The 25,504-nt window shown below is 40.6% G+C and overlaps 1 protein-coding gene across 6 annotated transcripts in view; it reads left to right on the top strand.

The window, feature by feature from the left end:
• ESR1 (estrogen receptor 1) overlaps positions 1-25,504 on the top strand; it is a 385,356-nt gene that overhangs the window by 147,795 nt on the left and 212,057 nt on the right. For 5 of the 6 annotated variants that reach the window (XM_054697951.1, XM_037520654.2, XM_037520653.2 and 2 more), the window contains one exon: positions 13,170-13,366. In XM_054697951.1, coding sequence (XP_054553926.1) covers positions 13,170-13,366 — 197 coding nt within the window. The remainder of the gene's footprint in view (positions 1-13,169; positions 13,367-25,504) is intronic. The other variant, XM_054697952.1, reaches the window with a different exon arrangement.

Here is a 25,504-nt window from a genome sequence, read left to right as displayed (position 1 = left end):
TCCTCCTTTGTGCCTTGGTGTATCTGTCCTTTGTCCTACTGCACTCCCTGGCTGGTAGTAAATAGATGCTTTCTCAATGCTATTGAACGAATTTCTTAATATTTCTGTCTGCTAATAAATCTATCATCCTCCTAATGTAATGTCACTTTTTTTTTCCCCCTGTGGAAATCAGACTTGGTTTTAAGAAAATCTAGTGTCAAACCACAGCTGTCTCCGGATGCTCCCTTCTGTGTCATCCAGAAGCCTTAAGTAAGGCTTGTATCCCCCTTCGGGCTTCCTGCCCTCACTATTCATTAGCACTTGCAACAGGTTGGTGTGAACAGAGAAAAGAGGTGATGAAACTCAAGTCAGGTCATTTAGCGACACATTAGTAACTGAGAAAAGATAAAAAGAGATTGACTAAATGGGGTTTGTAAGAAACTTTATGCCAGGCTATTCTTATTTCTCATTAGTGTGGAAAATCAACACTCACTTGTATTTTGGGCGAAGATACTTTTCTTAAATGAGTGGGAAAACCTCTTGACATTTTACAGAAAGTCTTACGTTTTGAATAGAAAAAGCTAATGTTCTTTGTGCATAAAGAGTATCTGAACTCTTGAATGTGCACATTAAGGATGCATCATTTTCTTTTGCTTTTAATTGTATTATTTCTTCATGGAGGTACCCTTGGTTACAACACTGCATGTGACTCAGTGGATAGGTTCACTTCTCTTCAGAGGTGCGTTATCACACCACACCCACCACCAAGGCGCCGGTATTCCTCCACCAGCCTTCTGGCTCCCTGCTTCTTCTCCTCCTGCCTCCCTTCGCCACTGGTGGCCTCACCTCTGCAGTCGGATTTCTAGGGTTTGTTTTATTTTGGTTTTGTCTGTTCCTTTATTTTGTTTCTCTATATTCCACATATGAGTAAAACCATCTGGTATTTGTCTTTCTCCTGACTTATTTCACTTAGCATAATCTGCTCCAGTTTCATCCATGTTGTTGAAAATGGGAAGAGTTCATTTTTCTAAATGGCACATCATTTTCTGGTGGTTTTTTTGAGCTAAAAGAGATATTTTTGTAATCATATCTTAGGAAATAGTTGAACTTTCATCACCTTGTTCTCCTGTAGGACTCTTGGGCTCCTGGGACTCTGTTTTTCTGGGGCTCAGCAGAATTTTCAAACTTTGCTGTAGCAACTGAACCAGTATTTTACCTCTGAAGAGGATTATTAGCTTTGTAATAGATCACTGTGGACCATTGCTAATGGGATAACTATTCATGTGTTCAGGAAAGCGATCGGGTAATGACTTTCTTTCCGGATGTGACGTACACTGTTGGCGTGGGATGTCTGTGGGTGGTGCTCCCAGCAGTGGCGCTCCAGACACTGCAGTGACACTATGCCTGGGCCTAGACCCCACTGTTAACTGATTGTATGACTTTGGGGAGCTGCTCTTTTCTCTGTACCTTGGTTACCTCATTTCTTAAAGAATTGTGGTGCTGTACAGGGTAGCTTTAGGAGTTAAATGAATCAATCACACACAAAGCACTTAAAATGGCATTTACCACAATCATTAATTTAGTGTGAAAATTTGCTCCCCTCGCCCCTTCAGCCCATTTTATCTTTTGAGATGAAGGCTCACCCGGGTTTCCGGGAGTCCAAGGTATGGTCTGGGTTTGGGTAGGAGTTGTAAAGCCTCTGTAACTGTCTCCCCAGATCATTTCACGGAGATTCACTGCATTGCTTCTATCATGGGTGATTTTCTGCAAGTTTCCAGAAAAGTTTTTGTACCCTCCAAGGAAAATGCTATCTCTGCCTCTGTTGATTAACTGGAAGACCCAATTAGTACAAATGAAGATTGTACTTATTAAAAGGATAACATGAGGCAAGAGATTTTAAATAAGCAGTGCAAAGGACCTAGATTCTTTCATTTCTAAGAGAGTTGAAAGGACCTATTTTTGTCATCCAGGAAAAAAATTTTAACTCTACTTCCCCCCCCCCATTTAGACGCTACCATTTTATGTAAACTGGTTTATCCTTTTTAAGAATGTCTGTTTAATCCCTTGGAAAATAAACAGTGGTTTATTTTAAAATTTATATTAAAATCCTAATACAGAACTTCATACATTGTAGAAACCCACAGGTAGGTTCTGATTACAGGCATGAACCACCTCTTGCTTATATTCATTTATATGACATTTATTTGTTTTATTTTATTTTTTTAAAGATTTATTTATTAATACATACAAGAGCTGGGGTACAGGCCAGAGATGCGGAGGTGAGAGGATTCGCAAGAGAAAGAGCGAGGAACAGAACAGGCAGACTAACCAAAATACACTGCTGAGGGGGGCAGCGGGTGAGACAGGAGAGGTCTGCTTCATCATGTGTGTTTCTCTCTGGCCGGCCGGGGATCTAACTCATGCTGCAGAGGCTACAGACTGCTTCATAGGATGGTGCTTAACCCCTGGCACCACCAGGGAGGCCCCTTTATGACATTTAAAGCAGAGAGAGGCACAGGAGCCACCACACCCAGACTGATTTCAGGTTGGTATACATGGGCATCCGTAACTGGCGTCCCAGTGTGTTGATGCAGCAGTCTGTTATTGTGACTCATTTAACTGTGTCTCTAGCATGGTTATTCTTTGATTAATGTATGCAGTAAGGATTAATTGATTATTTCTATGAAAAGTACCTGTCTAGGGGCTTTCAGTATTAAGCAATAATTAGGCTATAGTTTTTATACTCTCAAAAAGCTTATCACCTGGTTAGAAAGACAAGATAGTCAATGTGGAACATAGAATTCCACAGGTAACTATCAATTGCTGACCATTTGTCAGCACTGTGCTAGAGACCAGGGAGCTGAGTTGACAGTAATAGCATCTCTTTCCTGGATACGGACAGAGAGCACATCTGATGATTTTGAGCATTCCAGAACAATTACATGTGTATTCGAGGAGTTCTTGCTGATTATAGTGAGAAAGTAAGCAGCTGCTATCTGAGAAGGGGCATTTCACTCAGGAGATTTTTGCCTTTTAGCCAAGATAGGAAACAGAGTGGGTGAAGGCACAGAGATGTATTAACTTGGTCAACACATAAAATCAGCCATCACGGGGAGGGATAGTGTAGAGAGACTGGACAGCCAGGTCACGATGGTGGATACGGAGCTGCATTTCTCCTCCAGGCCCAGGGTCTTAGAGTCTGGTCTATTGAGGAGACCATTCATGGACTTCAGGAGGCCCAGGAGTACTCTAAGGTTTTAAGCAAAATCCACCTATCTATAAAAAAGGGTATTTTCTTTAGTTTCCAAAGAAGGTTCAGAAGCTTTGTGATGGACGTGAAGAGAGAGGAGGGGTTCACCGCTGGCTGTTTTGCATGGTGGAATCACCACTGCTGCCTTAGCCTAGAGAAAATGTTTGCAATGCAGGAATGTGTGGTTTGGAGTGAAAAAGGCTTTCAAGAAGACACACCAGGTGAGAACATTTATTCAGAGAGCAAATATTAGTCACTTACCTGTGTGTAAGACTGAGCATGGACTTGGAGGCCAGTGTAGGTAACCACACCACAGTCCCTGCCTTGGCAGAGGTTGGGATGTGCGGAGTAGAGTAATAATCAAACAGCACCACAGAATGCTGGCCTGTTGCATCCGTCCTTTGTTTGTGCACGGACAATGATTTCTGTGCTAGTCTGTCTTCAATGTGCAGAGGGGAAGACATGCCATAAAATAAACAAATTAAAATCTGGTTTGATATTGGACAGTGGTGTTACAGGTCCTCAACCCCAAGAGTGGGTTCCTTAGCCTCTATTGAAAGAATTCACCAGAAAGTGCAGGTGTAGTCAAACCAGGTGAGCTTTATTAGCAAGACTCATGCATGAGGGAGCCAGTTTGAGGAAGGTGAAGGGAGTTAGGAGGAGATACTTAAAGGGTAGGTCCACACAGTGGTGGGGAGAGCAGCATCGCAGACTGTTCTGGCTTGGGCTACGCCTGGGCACACACAAATGGTGAGACTCCAGCTGCACACGTGGGTTCTCCATATTCTCCCTCCAGGCGACTGTGAGGTAATCATTAGTCCAGATCTAACACATTTTATCCATCATAGCACCTCATTGTCAGTCTAGTGGGCTGGATTACTTGGAAAAGGCTCTACCCGATACCACGCCAGATTTCAGGGCTCGCTAGTCCAGGATCTAGTCACCTATTCAGATAGGACTTGGGAAAACTCATCCTCCTGGCCCACAGTGTCTTTTACCTTGGGTTTCTCTGTGGTAAGTGCTATAGGGAGAAAAACCAACCCAGCATGTGAAGGTAGACCTGACTAGGGGGACTACTTTAGCAAGGTCAGGACAAGCTCTCTGAGAAGGGGGGAAATCCTTTCTGTCGTGGAACAGGCATCAAGCCAAGGACTCGGAGCAGAGACCCACTTGGCTCTGTGGGGCCGCAGCCACATTCAGACTTGGAACTTGTGAGTGAGGGAGGAGCTTGAGGAGTGGAGGTTGGAATGAAAGGCTGGAGCCAGACGATGCTGGGCCTTTGATTTGTTCTTGATGTGATGATGGAAAGCCGCAGAGGAGTTTGAGTTTGGGAATATGACTGAGGAGTGTGTGTGTGTGTGTGTGTGTGTGTGTGTGTGTGTGTGTATTTAGCACATGCAAGCAGTGAGCTAGGTTCTGACGTTATCTGCCTGGACATAGTGTCTGACCCACAGACGAAGGGCTCAGTTCTAACAAGACTCCCTTCCCTGCAAATGCCGATCCCCGACAGGTTGTCACCTGTGCTCTGACGATATGGATGTCAGCACAGGCTCCCGTTGATGGAAGCTTAGAATAGAAAATTTGGGAAGGAGGCATCACAAGACCAGAAACTGGAGGTGGGGGCAGAGATGATTAACATCATAAAACTAACTATACAGATGAAAGCCCCTCAGGTCCCCTCACCCCCCAAAGTGGGGATATGGAACTTGTCTGCTGTAGAAAATGCCCATAGGCATAGGCCTGAGGCAGAAGATGGAGACTGAGGGCCATTGTAGGGAATCACTGGTCCTTACAAACCTTCCTAGTTACACCCTAGAAGTAATTAACAATAGGTAACAATTCCAAAAGGGAGGAAGCCCCTCCCTTAGAGAGAAGATTATATCACAACAAGCCTGTCCCTCCCCCCAACCCCAAGGCACCTTTTCCTTGTGCAAGTGTCTTTTTCTCCTTTACTTTTTTTTTTTTTTCAAAAGATTTATTTATTTATTTATGCAAGCACTGGGTACAGTCAGAAGCACGGGAGGGTGAGAGGATTCACCAGAGCCAGAGCGGGGAGCAGAACATACAGTCCGACGAAATACACTGCTGAGGGGAGCAGTGGGCGTGGCAGGAGAGGTCTGTGTGCCGTGTGGGACCCTCGCCGGCGGCTGGGGATCAAGCAGGCGCTGCAGAGGCTGCGGGACAGCTTCGAAACCCAGCGCTCAACTGCTGCGCCACCAGGGGAGATCCTCTCCTTTCCTTTTTTTTTTTTTTTAAGACTTTTGGATATAACCAAAAGTCTTTGACTCTTGGAGAAACTTGCCATACGCCACTGAAAGGGGAACTCTGGTGAAACTTCTCTTAGGTAAGCAGGGACCCCACTCACTGAAACTTACACCTCCCAAACCACATTACCATGGCTGCCTTCTTGGGTTTGAGTAATATTCTAGGGACTTCACAGGACCCAAGGACACATTTTACCTTTCTCATCACTGATCTGTTATAAAGGATGGTGCTGAGGAACAGCAGATGAAAGAGCTGTCCTGGGCAAGGTATGGAGAGCGGCTTCCCACAGGCTTGTCTCTCCCTGCACCTCCAAGTGCTCACCTGCTTGGCAGCTTTCTGAGTCCCCTCCTTTTAAAAACTTTTGTCTTTATTCTTACTTTTAATGGTACTTTCATTACATAAGGATAATTGATTAAATCATTGGCCATTGGTGATTGGCTCAACCTTCACCCCCCTCTTCCCAGAAATCAGGGAGTGGGAACCTGTATTCATGGTGGTTTCCTTGGTCACCAGTCCCCCATCCTTAGGTGTGGTTAAAAGTCACCTTATTAATATAACAAGTGACACTTTTGTCTTTCTTAGCACTTAGGGAATTCCAAGGGTTTAGGAGCCCAGCAAGAAGCAGGAATGAAGACCAAATATATATATTTCATGGTCCATGTCACCCAGCCAGGGGGTCTGCAAAGCTCCCTGGAGGAAGTTAAGTTTAAGCTGGGGACTGGAGGATGAGTAGGAGCCATTCCAGAGCCAGCAGGAAGGGTTTCCAGGCAGCGGGGGAAAAGTATGCCTGAAACCTAAGGTGGCTTTGGGGACATGGTATCAAAACAGGAATGCAAGAGTGGGAGCAGGCTTTGGGGGGACATCCCGAGTTTAGTTTTGCAGATACCAGGTTTGTGGCTTTTCTTCAGGTCATCAAACAGGAGTTGCGGGGGGAGAGATTAGCATCTAGGTTCAGCCTAGAGAAGGGGTATGGAACGGTGGAGAGTCCCAAGTGGACTGAGCAGAGGGCTGAAGGCCCCATCGTTCCTTGAGGAACAATGACATTTGGGCACCTGGTGGAGGAAGAAGATACTGCAAAGGAAATTGGGGTGGATTAGGTGCAGAGAGGTAAGAGCCAGCGCAAGTGTCAAGGGATATGGTGAAGATATAAGAGTCCAAAAATTCCCAGCTGAGCCAGTGTGAGGTGAAATCTTGAGGATTAGCTTCAAGGATGATGGGGTGCTAGAGCTGGGTTTTTGGTGAGAGAGGACATGTGGGAGCAATTTTTCAGAGGTGGTTTTGACAACTTTGCTCAGGGAGCTACTACAATAGCAATACTAGTTGGAGAAGGGAATTCGAGAATTTGGGTATAGTTCTGAATGTTGATGATTTTTAAAATTTGCTTTGTTCTGGTTTATAACTCCCCTAAAATTATAGGCAGACATTAGAGAGTTTATTTGTGAGTGTTTTCTAGAAAAGGTAGTTTCAGAGTGTCATTATATTCTCAAACAGGTCCGTGAAGAAAAGGGTAATGACCCATGAATACAGGCAATGAGAAATTATTGAAAGTCGAATGTGGTATTTTATGACAATTTTTTTTTGCAAGGGCTGGCAGGATGAGTTTGGGGATGATAGGAGGCAGGAGACTAATTCTAGTAATTCAGACATGGAGTATAGATCTCTAGGCAAGAATGATGAAAACAAGAAATGCAAAGAAGGATAGACATGATGTTTGACTGAACTTGATGATGGGCTAGATGGAAGAGGCACATTTAACTAATATGTATTAAGGGCCTACAGTGTGTCTGTCAGTTAAAATTAGAGAGCAAATACAACATGGTCTTTGCCTTTGTTGGGATTTTCTCATTAGGGGAAACATATATTTATTTGTCAGTGATCAGTCAAATATAGGATGGGAAGTTGTAGTAGATACCAGACAGGAAAAGTAGGGAATCTTGAAGGTATAGATGGTAGGGAACTTGATTTGTCACAGAGCCTCATGAAATTCGCCTGCTAGCACTTAATTATGCCACATTTCTAGGGTTTGGTTCTTTTGAGTTAGTTCTACAAAAAATATTTCCTCTACAAACCCAGGCTTTAAAACCTTTTTCAAATGCTTGGCTAATCAGGGGAATAATGTTTTTGGATGGCTGGTGCATGATTTATGGTGGGAAAAACAAAGTGTTTGATTTTGTTGAGTTTCTGACTTTTCCTTTGATTAATGAAAATCTTCCTGGCAAATGTTCATTGTTATGTTTTGTTTGTACTTGGTTCAGGAGTGTCTACTCTTTAGACCAAATATCAATGACTTCAGACAGAAATCTTAATCATATTAAATATGTATTATCAGTGGGCATCCATTTGGAAATATTTAGTAGTCAACTAGTGTAATGAAAATGCAACTAAGTCCAGTCAGCTGATTTTCTTGTTTCCATCGGGTGTGTCTTTTGTTGCCTGATTTATTAAGCTTCTGCCATTTTCTTCCCTACCATTTACCCATTCCATAGCTACTTGTATGCCTCAGAGTGGTGAAGTATTGAGTCACTGAAGGAAAATATCCCTCCATTTCTTGCTTAAGTTTCTGCCTTACTTTTTTCCAGAAAATCTTTAGAGTTATCTGTAAGACTGAAAAACATCTAGTCACTTAACATGTAGCTTGGTAAACTAGTCAGCTTCCTATCTGAGTATTAATAAGACAGTGCTGTGGATTAAAAATTATAAAGATTGGGTGACAGTTTTGTGAGAAAGGGATAAGAATTTAGAAAGAGGGGATATTTTTTACTGGCTGAAGAATCAGTTAGACATTCTCTTAGAAGAAAGGGTTTAGGTCTTGGTTTGGGTTTCTGAAACCTCTGACTGGGAAGGCAGAACCTGGAGACATTCAGAACATGAAAATGAGAGAGGTTAAATTTGACCTTAAGTAAGTCAGAACCTCCGAGGCTGAGGGATAGGAAGAAAGATTGCCCTCATACAGTATAAAAAATACCTACTACGCAAGAAATGTGAGGCTAACAGTACTAGGTCCAAGACAGGTATAGTTGAGCAAGAAGGAACAGAGGGGCGTGAGACCTGATAGACTCCTCCCTTGGGAGGAGCTACAGGTTGGGGCCTCATCCACCTTTGTGGTGTGGTCTGAGTCCACACATGGACACTTCCTCCTGTTCCTCACCACTGCAGCTCACTAGCTTAGGTTAGGTTTGTCCACATTCTGAAGACACACATCTCTCTCTGGAAGCACTTGTACCAAATTAGCCCAGCTTAATGGGTTCTCAAGACTGCCTGAACACATTTCAATGTGCCACAGGGATCTGCAGCTCCTGCAAAGATCTCACCTGCTTTTTTGCTTGATCTGGATTGTTTTGTTTTTATGACATCCTGGTTTGGGTGTGTTCATAGAGTAGGGCTGGATAAAAAGGATAATTGACAATACAATGGAACATAATGGACTTGCCATTTGGACTTGGCTAAAAGTCCAATTGGCTTTTTAGTCCAATTGGCTAAAAAGTTACTTTATGGAGAGTAAGAATGGCCTGTGTAATTTATCCTTTTGGAATGCCTTCTGGTTTTTTGTCCTGTGTCTGCACTGAATTTCCATATTCTAGGGCCATAAAAGTAAAATGCAGATGAAGGCATTTTACTGACAGTATATGTCTCTGAAAGATCTGGGCGAAATGGGATCTTGCTATTACATCTTTTACCAATACTTTAAAACACAACATTGATACATCTTATTTACATTTTTGTCAAACTTATTAAAATATTTGTTCAGTCATTAATTTATTTCATATTAATACTTTAAAACACAACATTGATACATCCACATTTTTGTGAAACTTATTAATGTATTGATTCAGTCATTAATTTATTTCATATTAATACTATTCTGAATGAGGTACACTCACGGTCCAAAGATGAGTTAAGACATGGGAACTTACAGGACCTCCCCGGTGGCGCAGCGGTTGAGCGCTGGGTTGCGAGGCTGCCCGCGGCCTCTGCAGCGCCGGTTCGATCCCTGGCTGCTCCCCGGCCACCGGAGGAGGGTCCCACATGGCGCGCAGACCTCTCCTGCCGCCCACTGCTCCCCTCAGCAGTGTCCTTCGGTCCTTCTGCCTGCTCTGCTCCCCGGTCTGGCTCTGGTGAATTCTCTCGCCCTCCCGTGCTTCTGACTGTACCCAGTGCATGTATAAACAAAACAAACAAACAAACAAACAAAACAAACAAATAAATAAATAAAACATGCCTCTAAAAAAAAAAAAAAGACATGGGAACTTACAGGCAGCAGTTTCAACGATGATGACCATGTACTATTGAAGGAGTAGTAGAAGTAGAAGAAGAGAAAAAAATTCCTATTAGAGTTCAGAGAAGGAATATGTTATTTTCACTGTGTAGGAATTAGAAGCGACTGATAAGAGAAGAATTCATAAAAAAGTGACCTTAAGATGTAATAATCACCCAACACCCAGTAAGATGGCTACCATTAAAAAAATTATGCCCAGAAAATAGCAAATGTGAGCAAAGTCTTAGAGAAATTGGAACCCTTGTGAACTGTTGGTGGGAATGTAAAATTGGTCAGCTGCTATGGAAAAGTCTGGCAGCTACTGAAAACATAGAAAAGAGAAAATTACCATCAGCTCCAATAGTCCCACTTCTGAGTATATATACAAAAGAATTAAAACCAGAGTCTAACAGAAATATTTGCCTACCCAGGTTGTTAGTAGCATTATTTACAGTGATCAAAAATGGAGGCCACAGAAGCATTCATCAGTGGATGAATAGAGACACCAAATGTGGCATATACGAACAAAGGAAAATTACTTAGCTGCAAAAAGGAAGGAAGTTCTGTCTCATGCTATAACATGGATGCATCTTGAGAACATCGTGCTGGGTGGAATACACCTGTCACAGAGAGACACATGCTTTGTGATTCCAGTTCTATGAAGTATTTGGCGTAATCTGACGAGGTAGGCTGGAAGAGGGGCAGAGGTTAGAAGTTGTTTAATGGGTGTAGGATTTTTTGAGATGAGAAAAGGTTCTGAAGACTGGGTATACACGAACATGAATGTACTTAACATTACCCACTGTAACCTTAAAAATGACTGAGATAATGAAGTTTAGTTTATCTTAGCATGTTTTAAAAAATGCAGAATACTTATTATGTAAACTAGGTAGCAGATACTTGGCACTTTGGAACTTTTGCTAGTGCATATCCTGTACATTCATTTATTCAACCAACATGGGTTGAAGTTGCCGGGCACTGAGCTAGAAACTGGGGAAGCCATACTTAATAAAGTTTATAAGACACCGACTCTGTCAATCTCTTGCTTGCTAACTACCCCCTCCTGCTCAAAGGCACTGAACTTCTTTAGTTAAATATTTACAACTGCCTCTTACTGCCTTGAGCCATGCATAAGACTTCAGTAAACAACCAATATAGAGATTTGATCTGGAGGGACGGACGGGAATTGGACAGCTTAGTGATGAAATGGAACGAGGTGGCTAGCAGACTAGGAACTAGAATAAAAACTGTGGACTAGTGTTTTCTAAGGATATTAAAACATAAAGAACTCCTATTTGGGCTGTCAGCCTGGAGCTAGGTTGTTTAGAATGGAAAGGCTGGCCATGTCAGGCACGCTCACCCCATATTGTGGCGTTTCATGACTGTTATGGCAAGTGTAGTGTGAGAACTGCTCATGAGGGAGAAGGGTGGGATGGGTTATCAAATTTGAGCTGAAAGGAAAGGTAGGGTTTGGAGTGGGGAATGGAAGCAGGAACCATGAACTTCCTTAACCAAGAGATCTGTTCTCTTCAGATCACTTTATCTCATCCTAGGTGTTTTTCCCCCTTGTTGGGGATCCCACAGGAATCTTCACTCCATCTATCCTTCCAGTATCTTTCTACTTCTCTTACCTGTGGCCTCACATCCTGGAATCTTCTATTCTTTCATCTAAATATATTACTGAGTGCCAACTCTTGATCTATATGGAACACTGTGTTATATATTCTGGCATATACCTCATTTGTCTTCTAACATTTTTATTAGGTTTTCTGCCCCTACACGTCCTGGCTCAGTGTGAGTTTTGATACCTGGTTAGAGGAGGGATGCAGACCTAGTGGGATTTACTTGCCGTCCCTCTTTTTTCTTCAAGCTGTCCTCATTCAGGCTGTTCCTTCTTCTGTGTCTTTAACCCCAGCTATACTTTCCTTGACTTCTTTTCCCCTTCTGTGTCCTCCTGCTCAACTGGTCCATTTCCTCAAGTTTTCAAATTCTTCCTCAGGTCTCTTCCATTCTGCAAATCCATTTTGTCTTTATATTCTTTAGCAACACACTCTCTCTTTCTCTTTATATTCTCATCCAAGTTTGCGAAGGATGGCCTTCACGCCTCTTCATTTCCCTGCATCCCCTCCCCTTTTCCATCTGCTGGATGATGGCGTATGCCTATGACCCGTATGAGGCTCCCTGGTACATGTGCACTCTGTCAGGTCCGCCTCCCTTGCTCAGTCCTAGGTTGGCTGGTCTTCTCTGCCCCAGGTGGCACTGTTGATCACTCGCTCCTTAAAACTCTTTAATGCCTTCTAAATTCCTGCTATGAGTGAGACCATCCGGTATTTTTCTTTTTCTTTCTGGCTTATTTCACTGAGCATGATCCCTTCCAGCGCCATCCATGTTACTGCAAATGGCATGAGTTTATCTTTTTTGAAAACCTAAATAAGGGACCAGAAAAAAACCTAGTTATAATAAAGTAAAAATCAAAATCAAAGAAGCAACTATAAACCAGAGACACACTAGGGGCGGGGGCAGGAGAGAGTAGGCTCAAAACAAGGGTGGTGGAATTGTATGGGGACTATAACCAGGAGGAAAATGCATACATTGTGCAAAAATGAAAAATGATGTAAAAAAATGTATAAAATTTAAAAAAAGCAAACAAAAAACTCTTTGCTGCCTTAAGACTTTGGACCTCTCCATTTCTTTGGTTCTCCCAGGACTTTCTGACTATTAATTCTCAGTCTTCTTTCTGGGATACATTCCTCCATGGCATTTGTAGAGACTGTTGTAATCATTTGTGCTGTTCTGCACTTCTCATTCACATGTTCTTAAAGAGGAGTATTGAGTTGTGTCCTCAAATTGTGGTCACATTATCAAGACCCATATCCAGTGTTACCTGGTAACAACGGCAGGACAATTTGCATCGTTATCTTTCTACACATAATCTACATTGTTCATTGGTTCCTTTGCGCTTCAAATGTTCCAGCTGTGTTAGTCTTTGTCTCTCTTTCCCAAAGACCCGCAGTGTGGTCCAGAATTGGAACGAGCATTGGCCTCTAATGGTTCCGAGTTAATTGTGTGTGCTGAAAAAAAAAAAATGAATGAGTCTATTAGAAACAAGCTAATTTCATTTTGTCATTTTGTGGATAATATATTCTGGTGTAGGAAGTCCATGTTTTAAGCAAGTTTGCAATAAACAATTTCCCCTCAAGGTTAATATAATAGGCAAACACCTTTTGCTGCAACAGACGGCAAAAGGTAATGAAAGATTAGCTTATATTATGATTCATTCTTTCAAAATGTCAGAATAAAGTGGATCCGCTGCTGCATCTCCCAAGCCTCTTATTCTTTAGAGGAGAGTGCATGCTTTGCTTTGCTAATGTTAATGGATTCACTGGTTTCTTTTCTTTCTCTTTTTTTTTTTTTTTCCAGGCCCAATTCAGATAATCGGCGCCAGGGTAGCAGAGAGAGATTGGCCAGCACGGGAGACAAGGGAAGCTTGGCCATGGATTCTGCTAAGGAGACTCGCTACTGTGCAGTTTGCAATGATTATGCCTCAGGCTACCATTACGGAGTCTGGTCCTGTGAGGGCTGTAAGGCCTTTTTCAAGAGAAGTATTCAAGGTAATAGTGTGTTGAAAACGATTTGTTACTTTATTGATCTCTGCAGGAGAGGCAATGGAAGAAGAAGGCATATGATCAGCCATTTGTACAAAACGCTAAAACCTAATAGGTCCACTAGTGTTCTTTGGTAGAAACATGTAGAAGAGACAGGATCTCAGGAGAAGACCAGGGTAGCTGGTATTCTGCTTCCTCCATTTGATAAGACCCAAAGAATCTTGAATTACAGGAGGGCGATTTCAATAGCTGGTCTCTGTGGCAACAGAAATGTGTGTGTTCTGATTGGGGATGGTAGGTGGCTATTTATGTGATGCTGGCAACTAGGCATATATGGTGTGATATGAATTGTCCATACCTAATTACCTCTGCATCTTGGTTTTGTCCAAACAAATATTCTGTTCTGATCTTTGCTCAGACCGACCAACTCCATTTTAACTTGTTCTTCTCTTGCTCCTCTTCCATCTCCTTGTTAATAGATGACATGACCTTTTGCTAAAAATGAGAAGATTCAGTGGCTGGTGACTTGTGATAGGGAATATAGTCTGTACCAAGCAACTATTAAATATCTGCCTGTAATATTTCATCTGCCTTGATCTCTTTCCTCTATAGGAACAGTTTCTCTGCTAGTCTGGTAGGTACATTTTATTTCTATTCCAGAAGTGTTTACATTTTTGCATTATGTAGGATAACTTGAAGGAAGCATCAATTATTTTTACTATCTGTTTTTACTACCTAAACCGTCTATGTTTAAGATCCTTTGTCTGAGGAGAACAGAGTTCTGATGGCAGTGTAGGCTAACTGAATTAATTTTTTTGTCTTAATAATGGAAATTTTTCCTCTGTTCTTATTCCTTTACCTTTTCAACTTAAGCAAATTTAATCATTAAATATTAAAATATTTCTGACAGATGATTCCCTCTATGGAAACAGAGATGCAAGTAACTTGCTGAAAATCAGACTCTGTCAAATTAATAGAAATGGATATAAGAAGTGATTGTCAGAGGCTTGCTGCTGTATCTCTTCACTGCTGTGACCTGGGATGAAAGCAGGGGGTTGATACTCATGATTTCTTTTTCCTTCCAGTGGGATGAATGTTCTTTTCAAAAAGGTGGTGTGTATCTTCATAGAGTAGCATATAATGACAACTTGGTCTATTTGAAAAGCATTTTCTTTGACCATTATTACTTTTGACATCTATTAGAAATCTACTAGGATTTTTCATTGGAATTTGAATAAAATTTATGATATCCTCTGATAGAAAATGTACACAGATATGTGCACATATGTAACATACACATATATTTTTATATAATTCAGCATAGATTATTTAACTTTATTAGCTGATAATATCTTAATTTAGAAAAGTGATCTTTGTGTTTTGGTTTAAGTTATTATAAGCCCATAAAGGTCTTTCAACAACCATCTTCCTTTGTGATTGTACAGGTTGTTTGATTTTATAAAATTTAAAATACTGTTATTTTCACGAAGCATTTAATTTGACATGGAAAGATCATCTGGCAGAGGTAGGTTTAGTGGCTAGGTACAACTACATACTTGGACAAATCATTTATCCTAGACTGAGTGAAAACTGATTTATTGATCTAGAGCAGTGACTAGCAAAGTTTTTCTGTAAAGACCTAGTTAGTAACTATTTTAGCTTCTGTGGGCCATACTGGCTGTTGCAGCCACTCAGTTCTGGAAGGGTGACCTGAAAGGAACCATGAAGAACATGTGAATAAGTTGTGTGCCTATAGAGCTTTATTTTTTTATATTTATTTATTTATTTATTTATTTATTCATTCATTCATTCATTCATACAAGAACCAGGATGTAGGCCAGAGGTATGGGGAATGAGAGGACCTACCAGAGACAGTGGGGAGCAGAACAGGCAGACCTACTGAAATAGACAGACTGCTGAGGGGAGCAGCAGGTGAGACAGGAGAGGTCGGCTGAGCCATATGTGGGTCAGCTCCCTGGCTGGGGATTGAACGCATGACTCATGCCGTAGAGGCTGGCGACAGCCTGACAGCACCGAGTCCTAACCCCTGCGCCACCAGGGAGGCCCACCTATCGAACTTTATATACAAAAAACAGGCAGCTGACCAGAACTGGCCTGAGGGTCATCATTTGCCGTACCTTAGTTTAAATTGTAGAAAGGGAATGATGGTTTGGTTTCTAAATAAAGTTTTGATTGCTCATTTTTATGGAGATCTTAGTACCTATAATAGATGTTCTGAGGGAAATGAAAGTATGTAAGACAGTCCATGATCCCACAAAATTTAGAATTTATTTGGGAAGGCAAAGTTGTTAGTTGTCATGATAGGATTAGAGAGAAAATTAGTATTGATAAATTGCTACTTTGTGATACAGATAAAGAACATAATTGATGACTACAAGAAAAGAAATACTGTCAGTTATAAGTGTAAAATTACTGGGTTTGAAGGGAGAACTGACCTTTTTCCAAGGGACAATAGCAATATTCTCACAAGTTATTTTTGTCATGTTTGTTTAGCATTGGGGAATGCACTACATAACTTCTCATCAAACTTAGTATTGTTTCTAAGCCTTTCAGCATCAGAATAGAAAACAAAGAAAAACAGAAAATACACTTATAGAGAAAATCAGTGAAGGAAATAAGAGCTTATAAAGACAAATATTGTTACAGGTATACCATTATCTCAAATATTAAAAAATTCTGCATTCTCTTTGCTAGTTAAAATGTACATCTTATTTTCATCTTGTATACATAGACTAAATAGTAGGATTTCATTGTATATACATTATGCCATCTGAAATGGTGCTATAGAAATTGCATAAAAATATAATTGCTACCCGATTGCAGAAATTTCTTATCATGATGTGAAGTCATTTTATAGGTTTCCCAATTAGGTGAATTTTGAGTTCAAAGTTCTGAAAGAGGTAGAATTGTTAACTTTTTATTTATTTATTTATTTATTTAAGAAGTGGGGTGCAAGCCACAGGGTGGGGGCAGGTGAGAGGATTCTCCAGAGACAGAGTGGGGACCAGAATAGGTGGATCCACTGAAATACACTTCTGAGGGGAGCAGTGGGACAGGAGACAGGAGACAGGAAATGTCTGCTGTGCCGTGTGGGTCATCTCAGGCTATAGAGGTGACAGAGCTGAGACTTAACCCCTAGACCACCAGGTAGGTCCCTGTTTATGATTTGATTTAAGAAAAATGTTAAAGAAATTTTGTTCCACTCAACCATAGAAATTCTAGTTGCTTTGGGCAGCAGCATATGTATTTATGATATTAAAATTATTATTTTAGGGCCTCCCCTGGTGGTGCAGGCCGTTGAGTGCCACTCTGTGAAGCTGTCTGCAGCCTCTGCAGTGCCGGTTCGATCCCCGCCGGCCGGCCAGAGTCCCACATGGTGAGGCAGACCTCTCCTGTCTTGCCTGCTGCTCCCCTCAGCAGTGTATTTCGTCAGTCTGCCTGTTCCGCTCCCTGCTCTGTCTGGTGAATCCTCTCATCCTCCTGCGCATTTGGCTTATACCCCGGTTCTTGTGTAAATGAATAAATAAATCTTAAAAAAGAGAAAGTTATTATTTTACTCATCACATTATAAATATTTAATTTATGTAAAATTTCCTCCATGTTACTGCAGTGGTGATAAGGGTGAGATTTAACTCCTACACCACCAGGGAGGCCCCAGAATTGTTAACTTTTAGATTATAGGAAGGCTTACTAAAAATTAAGTTCACTAATTCCTTCATTTATTCATTGGTTGCCTTTTCTAGAGAAAGCACTGTGACAGGTCCTGGAGAAACAATTATAGGTAAGATGAGCTCATCCCCCTCATAAAGCCTATAAAGTAGTGGGAGAGATGGACAAATTAAGTTACAGTGTGACAAGTGCCAGATTGAGGGTTAGTTCAGGGCTTACAGGAGAACAACTTCACTCATTCCTAGAGGCGAGTCAGGCTCTCAGTGAAGATTTTCTGGTTTACAATTAAATTTGGAGGCCAAACCAAGTGAACGAAATGAAGGGAGATGGATGAGTATTCAGTCTTAGGGATGGGCACGTGAGCAGAGACCCGTGGATAAGCTAGAGTTTCAGAGAGAGCTGTAAGGGAAATTAAACAAGGACATTCTTGGACCATATATTTGCTCTTAGACCATGTTAAAACAAAATAATCTATTTCCATTTTACTTTAATAGCACTTCCACAGATCTGATTTCTTTGTACATACAAAAGAGAAATACCAGAGCAAGTTTAATGGTTTCTAGTCCCATTTTCTCATCATAGCCTTGATAACTGTAACTAAAAAGTTTTACTGAACTTGTGTGGCTCTTTATAAATCATGTTGCCCCTCAAACCTATTTAAGGACAGTGAAGGGTCTCCCATGTAGGTAGGTAGAAAGTTCTGAAGATGCTGTAGCTCTCCTTGTTTTTCTTGTTACTTAAGAAGAGAGCTAGGATTGAGTACCCATCATATTACTCTAGTGCTCTAAGTGTTTTAGTTGAAGAGGTAAAGTGTTTCTCTTGAAAGTGTACAAATTTTCATCCACTACTTAGTGTATAAACTTGATTACTCAAGCAATTGAGTAACAGCCTCCAGTTGAACATACTTTTTAGAAAAGTAAAGTCAAGGACACTATTTAAGAGAGGGGTGAATTTGTATATTCAATGAATTTATTAATCATTGCAGCATTTCTTAAGATGTGTTGCAGGTGAAGACTTTTGAATGAGTTATATGAGCAGATTGGGTTATAGGTTCAGGTGCTGCCTTTGAATATTATTCCAAGGAGAAAGGACTTCACTGAGCTCACTGTTTCTTATATTATTATTTTAAATGATCAGGAGGCACAAGGCTATCTGCACATCATTAGCTTTGTTGTCATTTTATATTCTGTCTGTAAAATGTATACAAAAGATACTTAATGTTAGATAAAACAGACATGACCTAGAAGGTTTTGGCTTAAAGGTTAGCTAAGACCAGGAGGACATGGTATTGGGATAGAGTCTGGTTATGTTTCTACACGGTGAGGTTCTTAGGTCTAATAAGGGTATCTGCCTGCAAGACCCACCAGACTTTAGGAAGCTCTTGGGTGAGAGAGTCCAGCACCCTGGATAGCTCCTTCAACAGCTGCTGAGGGTAAGCAGAGACTTATTTGCTAAAAAACCTCAGGTCCTTAGCTGACTCCATCTGCTTTATGGGGCTCGAATAAAAGAGAATTTACTTCTTTTGTACTAAAGTCTTCACCCTTGCTTACCCAAGATGGGTTAGTTTTTATGTTCAGTTTCAAATTTCTAGTCACCTTCTGGCTCGGCATGTGCGCCTGAAGATGTACCTGAGGAGATGTACCTAACTGATTTCTGGAATCCTTTCAGAGATATGGCTCAAAGTTGAGATCCTGGCAATATATGCCCACAAAATCCAAATCTTTGGTTTCCATATTTTCAACTTGCTCTGCTATAATCCAGGCTCCATGCAATAGCAGGAAAGATCTTTTAGAATTACTAATCAGATCTCGTGGTCTTGCACATAAAACACTCATGGAACACAAGAGTAAAATCCAGATTCCTCTCTATGGCTTCAGCTACTCTCTATGCTCTTACTTCTTACTTCGCTCCTCATTCACTATAATCCAGCCACATGCAAAACAAGTTTCTTCTACAGGATCTTTAGCGTCTGTGATTTCCTTTTTCCTTTTGCAAGCAAAAGGAAACACCCACATATTTACCTGGCTGACTTTTTGTCATTCAGATCTCTTTCCAATTCACTTTGTCAGAGAATCTTTGCTGGTTACCCTACAGATGTAGGCAAAACCTTGGGGTTACTTGTCATCTTTTCACTTTGCAGCCATTGTTCCCGATGATTCCTATCAGAATTGTTGAACATATTGAGTCTCTCTCTTAAATATCTAGCCACCCGTTTCCACCATGCTGAATGACCCTGTTAGCTTTCACCATTATCGATGTAATAATTTCATTTTTCTTTTTGCTTCTAGCTCCATTTAAGCCAGATGATTTGTTTGTCCAAGTCATAGTGTCCAAGTCATTCTGCCTACCACCTGTCTCTTAACCATCTTAAAGCAAATCATTATTCATGTCAATACCTTATACAGAATTCTTGAATGGCTTCCAGTTTTCATGGGATCCATTGATAACCATTGATAACCATTATCCATTGATAACCATTAAGGATTTCCATAGTCTTGTTCTAAACTATCTTTCTAGTTGCTTGAAAATCACTGTTTCTGCTTCTGAAGTAGACTCTCTATTCTGGGTGACTTGCTGTTACTCAAATGTGGCCCCTCCATTTCTTTTCTGGGAATTTCTTCCCTAATTTACCTAAAAAATTTCTTCTCATCCTAGTCAGAAATGACAGGCATCAAATCTTCTATACAGAAGTTCTCTCTTTCATTATCCTCTACATTACTTTGTTCCCATTTTCTAGGATTGCAGATGTTTGTATATATGTGTCTTACCCTTACCAGCACCTTCCAGGCAAGGCCTAAATCAAGATTTCATATTATCAGAGTCTCATTCATGAATAAATGAAAGATGAAAGGAAGGTTATCACCATTTTGTGAGCTTTAGCCAATGCAATCCATTATGTTTTTTCAATCATGGGAGAAATAAGACAAAGTAGTTTCTAATTAAGATTAACCTGCCACAGATATATAGGAGAGACTAGAGGGGGAAGAAAATAGAAACATGTAAAATAATTTGGATGATATTCACATAGCTTAGACATACTAAAAATCTGGTATTTGTGAAGTGGGAGTAACAGGGAATAAGATGAAGGATATTATAAAAGAAACTACATCATATAAAGATGATTTAATATCATATCTGGGAGAGAAAGGAGTTAAAGAGATGCAAAAACAGAAGGAAATGATGATATTACTACCTGAGCTGGGAAAATCAAGAGAAGGGCCAATTAGAGGGTGGATTGGGTAAGTTCAATTCCAGACATACTGTGTTTGACATGATATCTGGATAGAATTATTCAGCTTCCATAGAAACAGAATCAATACTCAGTAGACAGCCCAGAGGTGGGGATTTGAATCAATTTCCTTAGTTTTAAAGAAACTCGATGAAAAGTATGTTCCAAATAATTCCTGAAGCTTGACCATTATGAATAATGGGGGGGAAGTACCTGCAGAAACTTCCTCTGGATTCTCATAATAATAGGAGAATCCCAAAACATCGTAGGAAACTCTTACTGTTAAAAGTATATGTTCAAGACCTTTCTAAACAGGAAAATCACAAATTAGTCTAACAATATCAAATGCTGCTCTCCATGAACTTAGAATTTAAAAGAGAACACATTCAGCTGTACAAATAGTAAACTGCAGGAATAAATATCAGTATTTTGATGATTTTCAAAAAAGAAGCAAACTTTCGCCTCACCCCCCAATTTATTCATACTGTGGGAGTCTACACACATCACTTCTGATCCAGACCTTTGCCTAATCCTTCCATTATTTCTACTTCTGTTTTTTTTTTTGTTTACTCTGCAGCTGCAGTAACTTCTATGTTGTTTACTCTGCATCTTTCAGTAACAAGGCTATTGAACCTGATGTGTACACATAAGAGCAATCATGTCATTTTCAAATGAAGGTTTTCATGATGAAACTTTTAAAAAGAAATAACTTATCCCCAGGTAGGGGTGAATTTGCTGGGTGTTTGGCTGCTGGTACTCATTAGGGAAAAAAGAAAGGCATAACCATGAAAATAAAGACTTAAAAATCTCCTGCAATCTAAGAATCCCTTCCCTATGGCCAATCTTAAGTGCCAGTGACTCCTGGCGCTACAGTAGAAAGAGGAGATGTTGTACACACATGCATGCACATGGAGGACTCAGAAAGCATGGCATAGTCCTTCTACCTGTGAAATGATAGTGTCTCTTCTCTCCCGGCCCCGCTTCCCTACCTCCTCTTGGCCAAGTAATCTTTATCTTGGAGATAATTAAGAAAAAATGCATCTGACAAATAAAATCAGTATAGAACCCCTGTTTCTTGGCAGCTCTTGTGGACACAGCTGAAGCTTTCAGAGGTCTTTAAAAACCATGGCAACAAATGCCTTTGAAGGGTAAGCAAAGGTTCCAAATGTTTTTAATCGCTGGTGATTTTTATGCTACCACTTCAAGCATTCTTCTTCATTTTTTGTTCATCTGATTGAAATTAAATTTCCAATTTCCCTACTAAGTGGTTCTGTCCTGGGCAGGCTGTTGACTATTTTCCATTAAAATGGTAGAGTTTGTACCCATCTATAGCGGTTAAATGTATCAACCATTCCATTAGAAAGGGCCATTTATGAGTGGCAATAATTTCACACAAAAAGTAGAGATAACCTTTAATGGGCATTTTTTGAAGACCATCAACCAGCCCTGAGGATTATGTGCTGACACTGTCCTTACAAAGCCTACCTGTGGTGGCCCACAGCCTAATCCTGCCTCAGTTTCTCTCTTTCATATAAAGAGGCTGTCAGTACCTTACAAATCCTATATCCCTTGGAAGAGAAAAACCTGTTCCTCTAATAGTCAGAGAAAGTATATTTTCAGATGTAGGCTGCTCATTTCTGAACTATACATTTTTATATATACTTTACTATTTCAGAACTGTGTGTGCAGGTTACAATGTATACGTAGACAGTATATTTACACCTGTAGGGCACACCCACCCCCACCTACCCCACCCCCACCCCCACCCCAACACCTCTACCTCTGCTTGCCTGACTTTTTGATTGAAAAATAACATGTAAGAAAATCTATTTTATAAATTTACCATCCACTTTGTTAAACTTTTTCTTGCTATTATGTTAATTCTCTGCTCCTGTGTGATTTATAGAGTAGATTTAATATCTTTGAAAGAAAGGGTTACTTTACTTGAGAAAGAAAGAATTATAATGGGAAAAGTATTCTTATTATTTCCCCCACGTTTTCACCTTCCTTTAGCTGAAAAAAAAGTTTTGTTTCTTTCAGTTGCTAAGAAATAAAGGAACAGAGAAGAAAACAGCTTAATTATTAAATGGTAATTTCTCTCTGCAATAGGTGCTATTTTTTCTGTTTTCTTCGAGAAAGAGGATATGGATGTAAACTTTATACAAATGAACAGCATCTTTATGTGATTTACATGGCAGTTTCAAAATGATGTATTAGGAAGTACAGAGGGAATGAGTGGAGAAATTCTTAAATGATCACCCAGGGGTGGGTGACTAGATTACATTTACAAATATGATTCCTTTTTTTTTTTCAAGATTTATTTATTTATGCATACAAGAACTGGGGTGTAGACCAGAGGTGTGGGAGGTGAGAGGATTCACCAGAGAGAGTGGGGAGCAAAACAGGCAGATCTACTGAAATACATTGCTGAGGGGAGCAGTGGGTGAGACAGGAGAGGTCTGCTGCACCATGTGGGTATCTCCCTGGCCAGCCGGGGATGAGATCAAACTTGTGCTGCAGGGGCTGGCAATAGCTTGACAGCCTGATAGCTCTGTCTTTAACCCTTGCCCCACCAGGGAGGCCCAAATATGATTCCTTTTTGTGTGATGGAAATTTAAACAGAATGATTTAAAAGAATGACTGCTTTGCTTTAATGTATTTCATTAAGTGATGCATATAGTATTTTCCTTATATGGAAATTTCTTTGTTTCCAGAGGAGACAAATTACATAGTTCTAAAGATAATCAAAATCCATAATTATTTCATTCCTTTGACACTTCAGAGTTACTCATAAAGGAATTCATTTGGAAATTATATAAAAGTGTCTTTGCCACTGCCATTCACCAGGGCCGTGATGGTGCCTTATAGCCACGGGGACATGGTGCTTCTTTTGATTTTATTTTGCTGGATCTTGAGCGTATTTCTCTGGGGACACTCTTACCCCTACACTGGCGCCTACCACAGCCCCATCCTCACTGTCTTTTTTTTTTGAAGATTTTATTTATTTATTTATTTATACTCACAAGAACTGGGGTGTAGGCCAAAGGTGTGGGTGGGGGTGGTGAGAGGATTCACCAGAGACAGAATGGGGGAGCAGAACAGGTGGGTCTACTGAAATACACTGTTGAGGGGAGCAGCGGGCGAGACAGGAGAGGTCCGCCTCGCCATGTGGGTTGCTCCCTGGCTGGGCTGGGATCGAACTCATGCTGCAGAGACTGCAGATTGCTTCATAGTGCTGATACCTAACCCCACAGGCCCTGCCTGTGTTCTTTCTGGCCCCTGTTTTTCTCTCCTCACCATCCACACCGTTTCTTTTACCCATCTCAAGTCTTGTTTCTCCTTATTGCACTGTTAGCACAGAGGTGCAGGCCTAAGGCCTCCCTGCTTCTGTCCTTGCAGGTTCCTTCCCAAAGAGGGTGAACTTTGGAGCGGAGGGACTTACAACAAGCCTTATCAGACAGCAGATAGTTACCAGATGACCATTTTATTTTAGCACTTGGAGAATAGCTAAGCCATAGAGGCCAGAATCTAATCAAAGACTCGGCTTGTATGCACATTGAAAGTTTTTGATAATACACATTAGGCCATAAAGGAGTTAAATTTGCCTTACAAGGGGTAAGCAGGATAAAAGGTCAATGGGGAGTTTTAGAAGATAATGTTGTGAGTTGAGTGAAGAGAGCAGGTGTAGTAATCTGGAGTAACCTTGAAGATGTTGTGACAGAGAAGATGGTGAAATTGTTATCTGTTCAGAGAAGCAGGCAGAGAAGTACTTCATTAGGAGTGCCTTGTTATTTGTTGTCAGTTATAATAGAATAAGCTGCTAGTTAATGAGTTAGTCTGGAGTTGTTTGTTCCAGTGAGAAAGCTCCGCATGTGTCATGTAGTATTTTAGGAGATTATGGGATTTTTGCCACTTGTGACATATTTTAAAAATGTTTTCCATGCATGTGTGTCTGCACTTCTATTATTATCAATATGTATGTTATGCACCTGGAAGCTGATAACGCTTCATTCATTTCCTGGATGTGAGTGATGTGCTATTTCAATTTATGTTTGAAGTTTAACTTGGGAGCGATGTGAATAAAAAGAGAAAGGTGTCCCCTGTACTCACATATAACATAGCTGTCCTGGAAGTAAACATGTTTGACATTTGATGTGAAAGAAAACAGTTGGTCCCAAGAAAAAAACTTTTATGCAAATTATGCTTAGTTGCCATGATTTTTAAGTTTATAGCTTTGTTGATTTTTTTCCCTGGTTTTAATTTTATGAGATATTTATGAAAGGATATTTTAAAAAATGGCCAAAGGCTTTTTCTTCCAAGACTTGGCATAAGTTTCCCCATAACGTGGGCCATTAGGAGGAGATAAACTGAGATGCATCCTTTAATTTTTAAAATTGCAGCTGTAAACCTGATCTCAGAGAAGGAGGAAATGATTTGGTCAACTTTGATCAATTATGTAGAGGGGTTTGGGAGGATTTCAATCCCCTCTCCTCTACCCCTCTGTAGAACACTTGACCTTGAGATTGGTGCTGTTGAGGGAGGGTGAACTCATGAGGTCACAACCATGCATAAATCTAGATTCCAGAAATGAGCTTTCCGCATCCTGTCTCCTGTTCTGGCTGTGTTCCTTCCAGATGTGAGGTGTGCACTACTTGTACTTGGGGGCGAGGTATCCTACTCCCTTCCCTGCTTTTGTTCTCACATCCTCCTGAGCGAAGTAAGAGCGTCAGAGTCAGACGCCTTGATTTGGGATCCATTTTGCATGGAAATACAGCACTCTTAAGGGCTCTGAGTACCATTTATTGCTCATAATATGCCTCTTAGGTAACCATCTTTTCTGAATACAAGATTGGAGGAAGAATGAGTCAGAGTTTCTTATGAACGCTTTCTTGTGTGTGCAGGTATACATTTATGTACACACGTACATAGGTTCACACATAATAGGTTCACACCTAAATATTCACACACATATATGGAGCAGGAAAGAAGTATGTATAAACCTTGGAAATACATGCAATGTGAGTGACTGAGAGATAGGATTATGGCTAAATCTTATTCTTTTTGCTTAGCTGCATTTTAATTTCTCTACAATGAGTAGCTTTGTCTTGTGCAATAAAAACATAATTTTAAAGAGCCATGGTGTAATTAATCAGCTAATTTTACACTAATATTTTTTTTCACTCTTTCATCTGTAGAGAAAGGTTTTTGTAGACCTAGTAAGTGTTCCTACG

The sequence above is a fragment of the Talpa occidentalis genome, unplaced genomic scaffold, assembly GCF_014898055.3.
Source record: "Talpa occidentalis isolate TD23 unplaced genomic scaffold, MPIMG_talOcc4v2.1 talOcc4.2, whole genome shotgun sequence".
Lineage (NCBI taxonomy): Eukaryota > Metazoa > Chordata > Mammalia > Eulipotyphla > Talpidae > Talpa > Talpa occidentalis.
The sequence above is the reverse complement of the archived record's forward strand: the minus strand, read 5'-3'. Positions and strand labels throughout refer to the sequence as shown.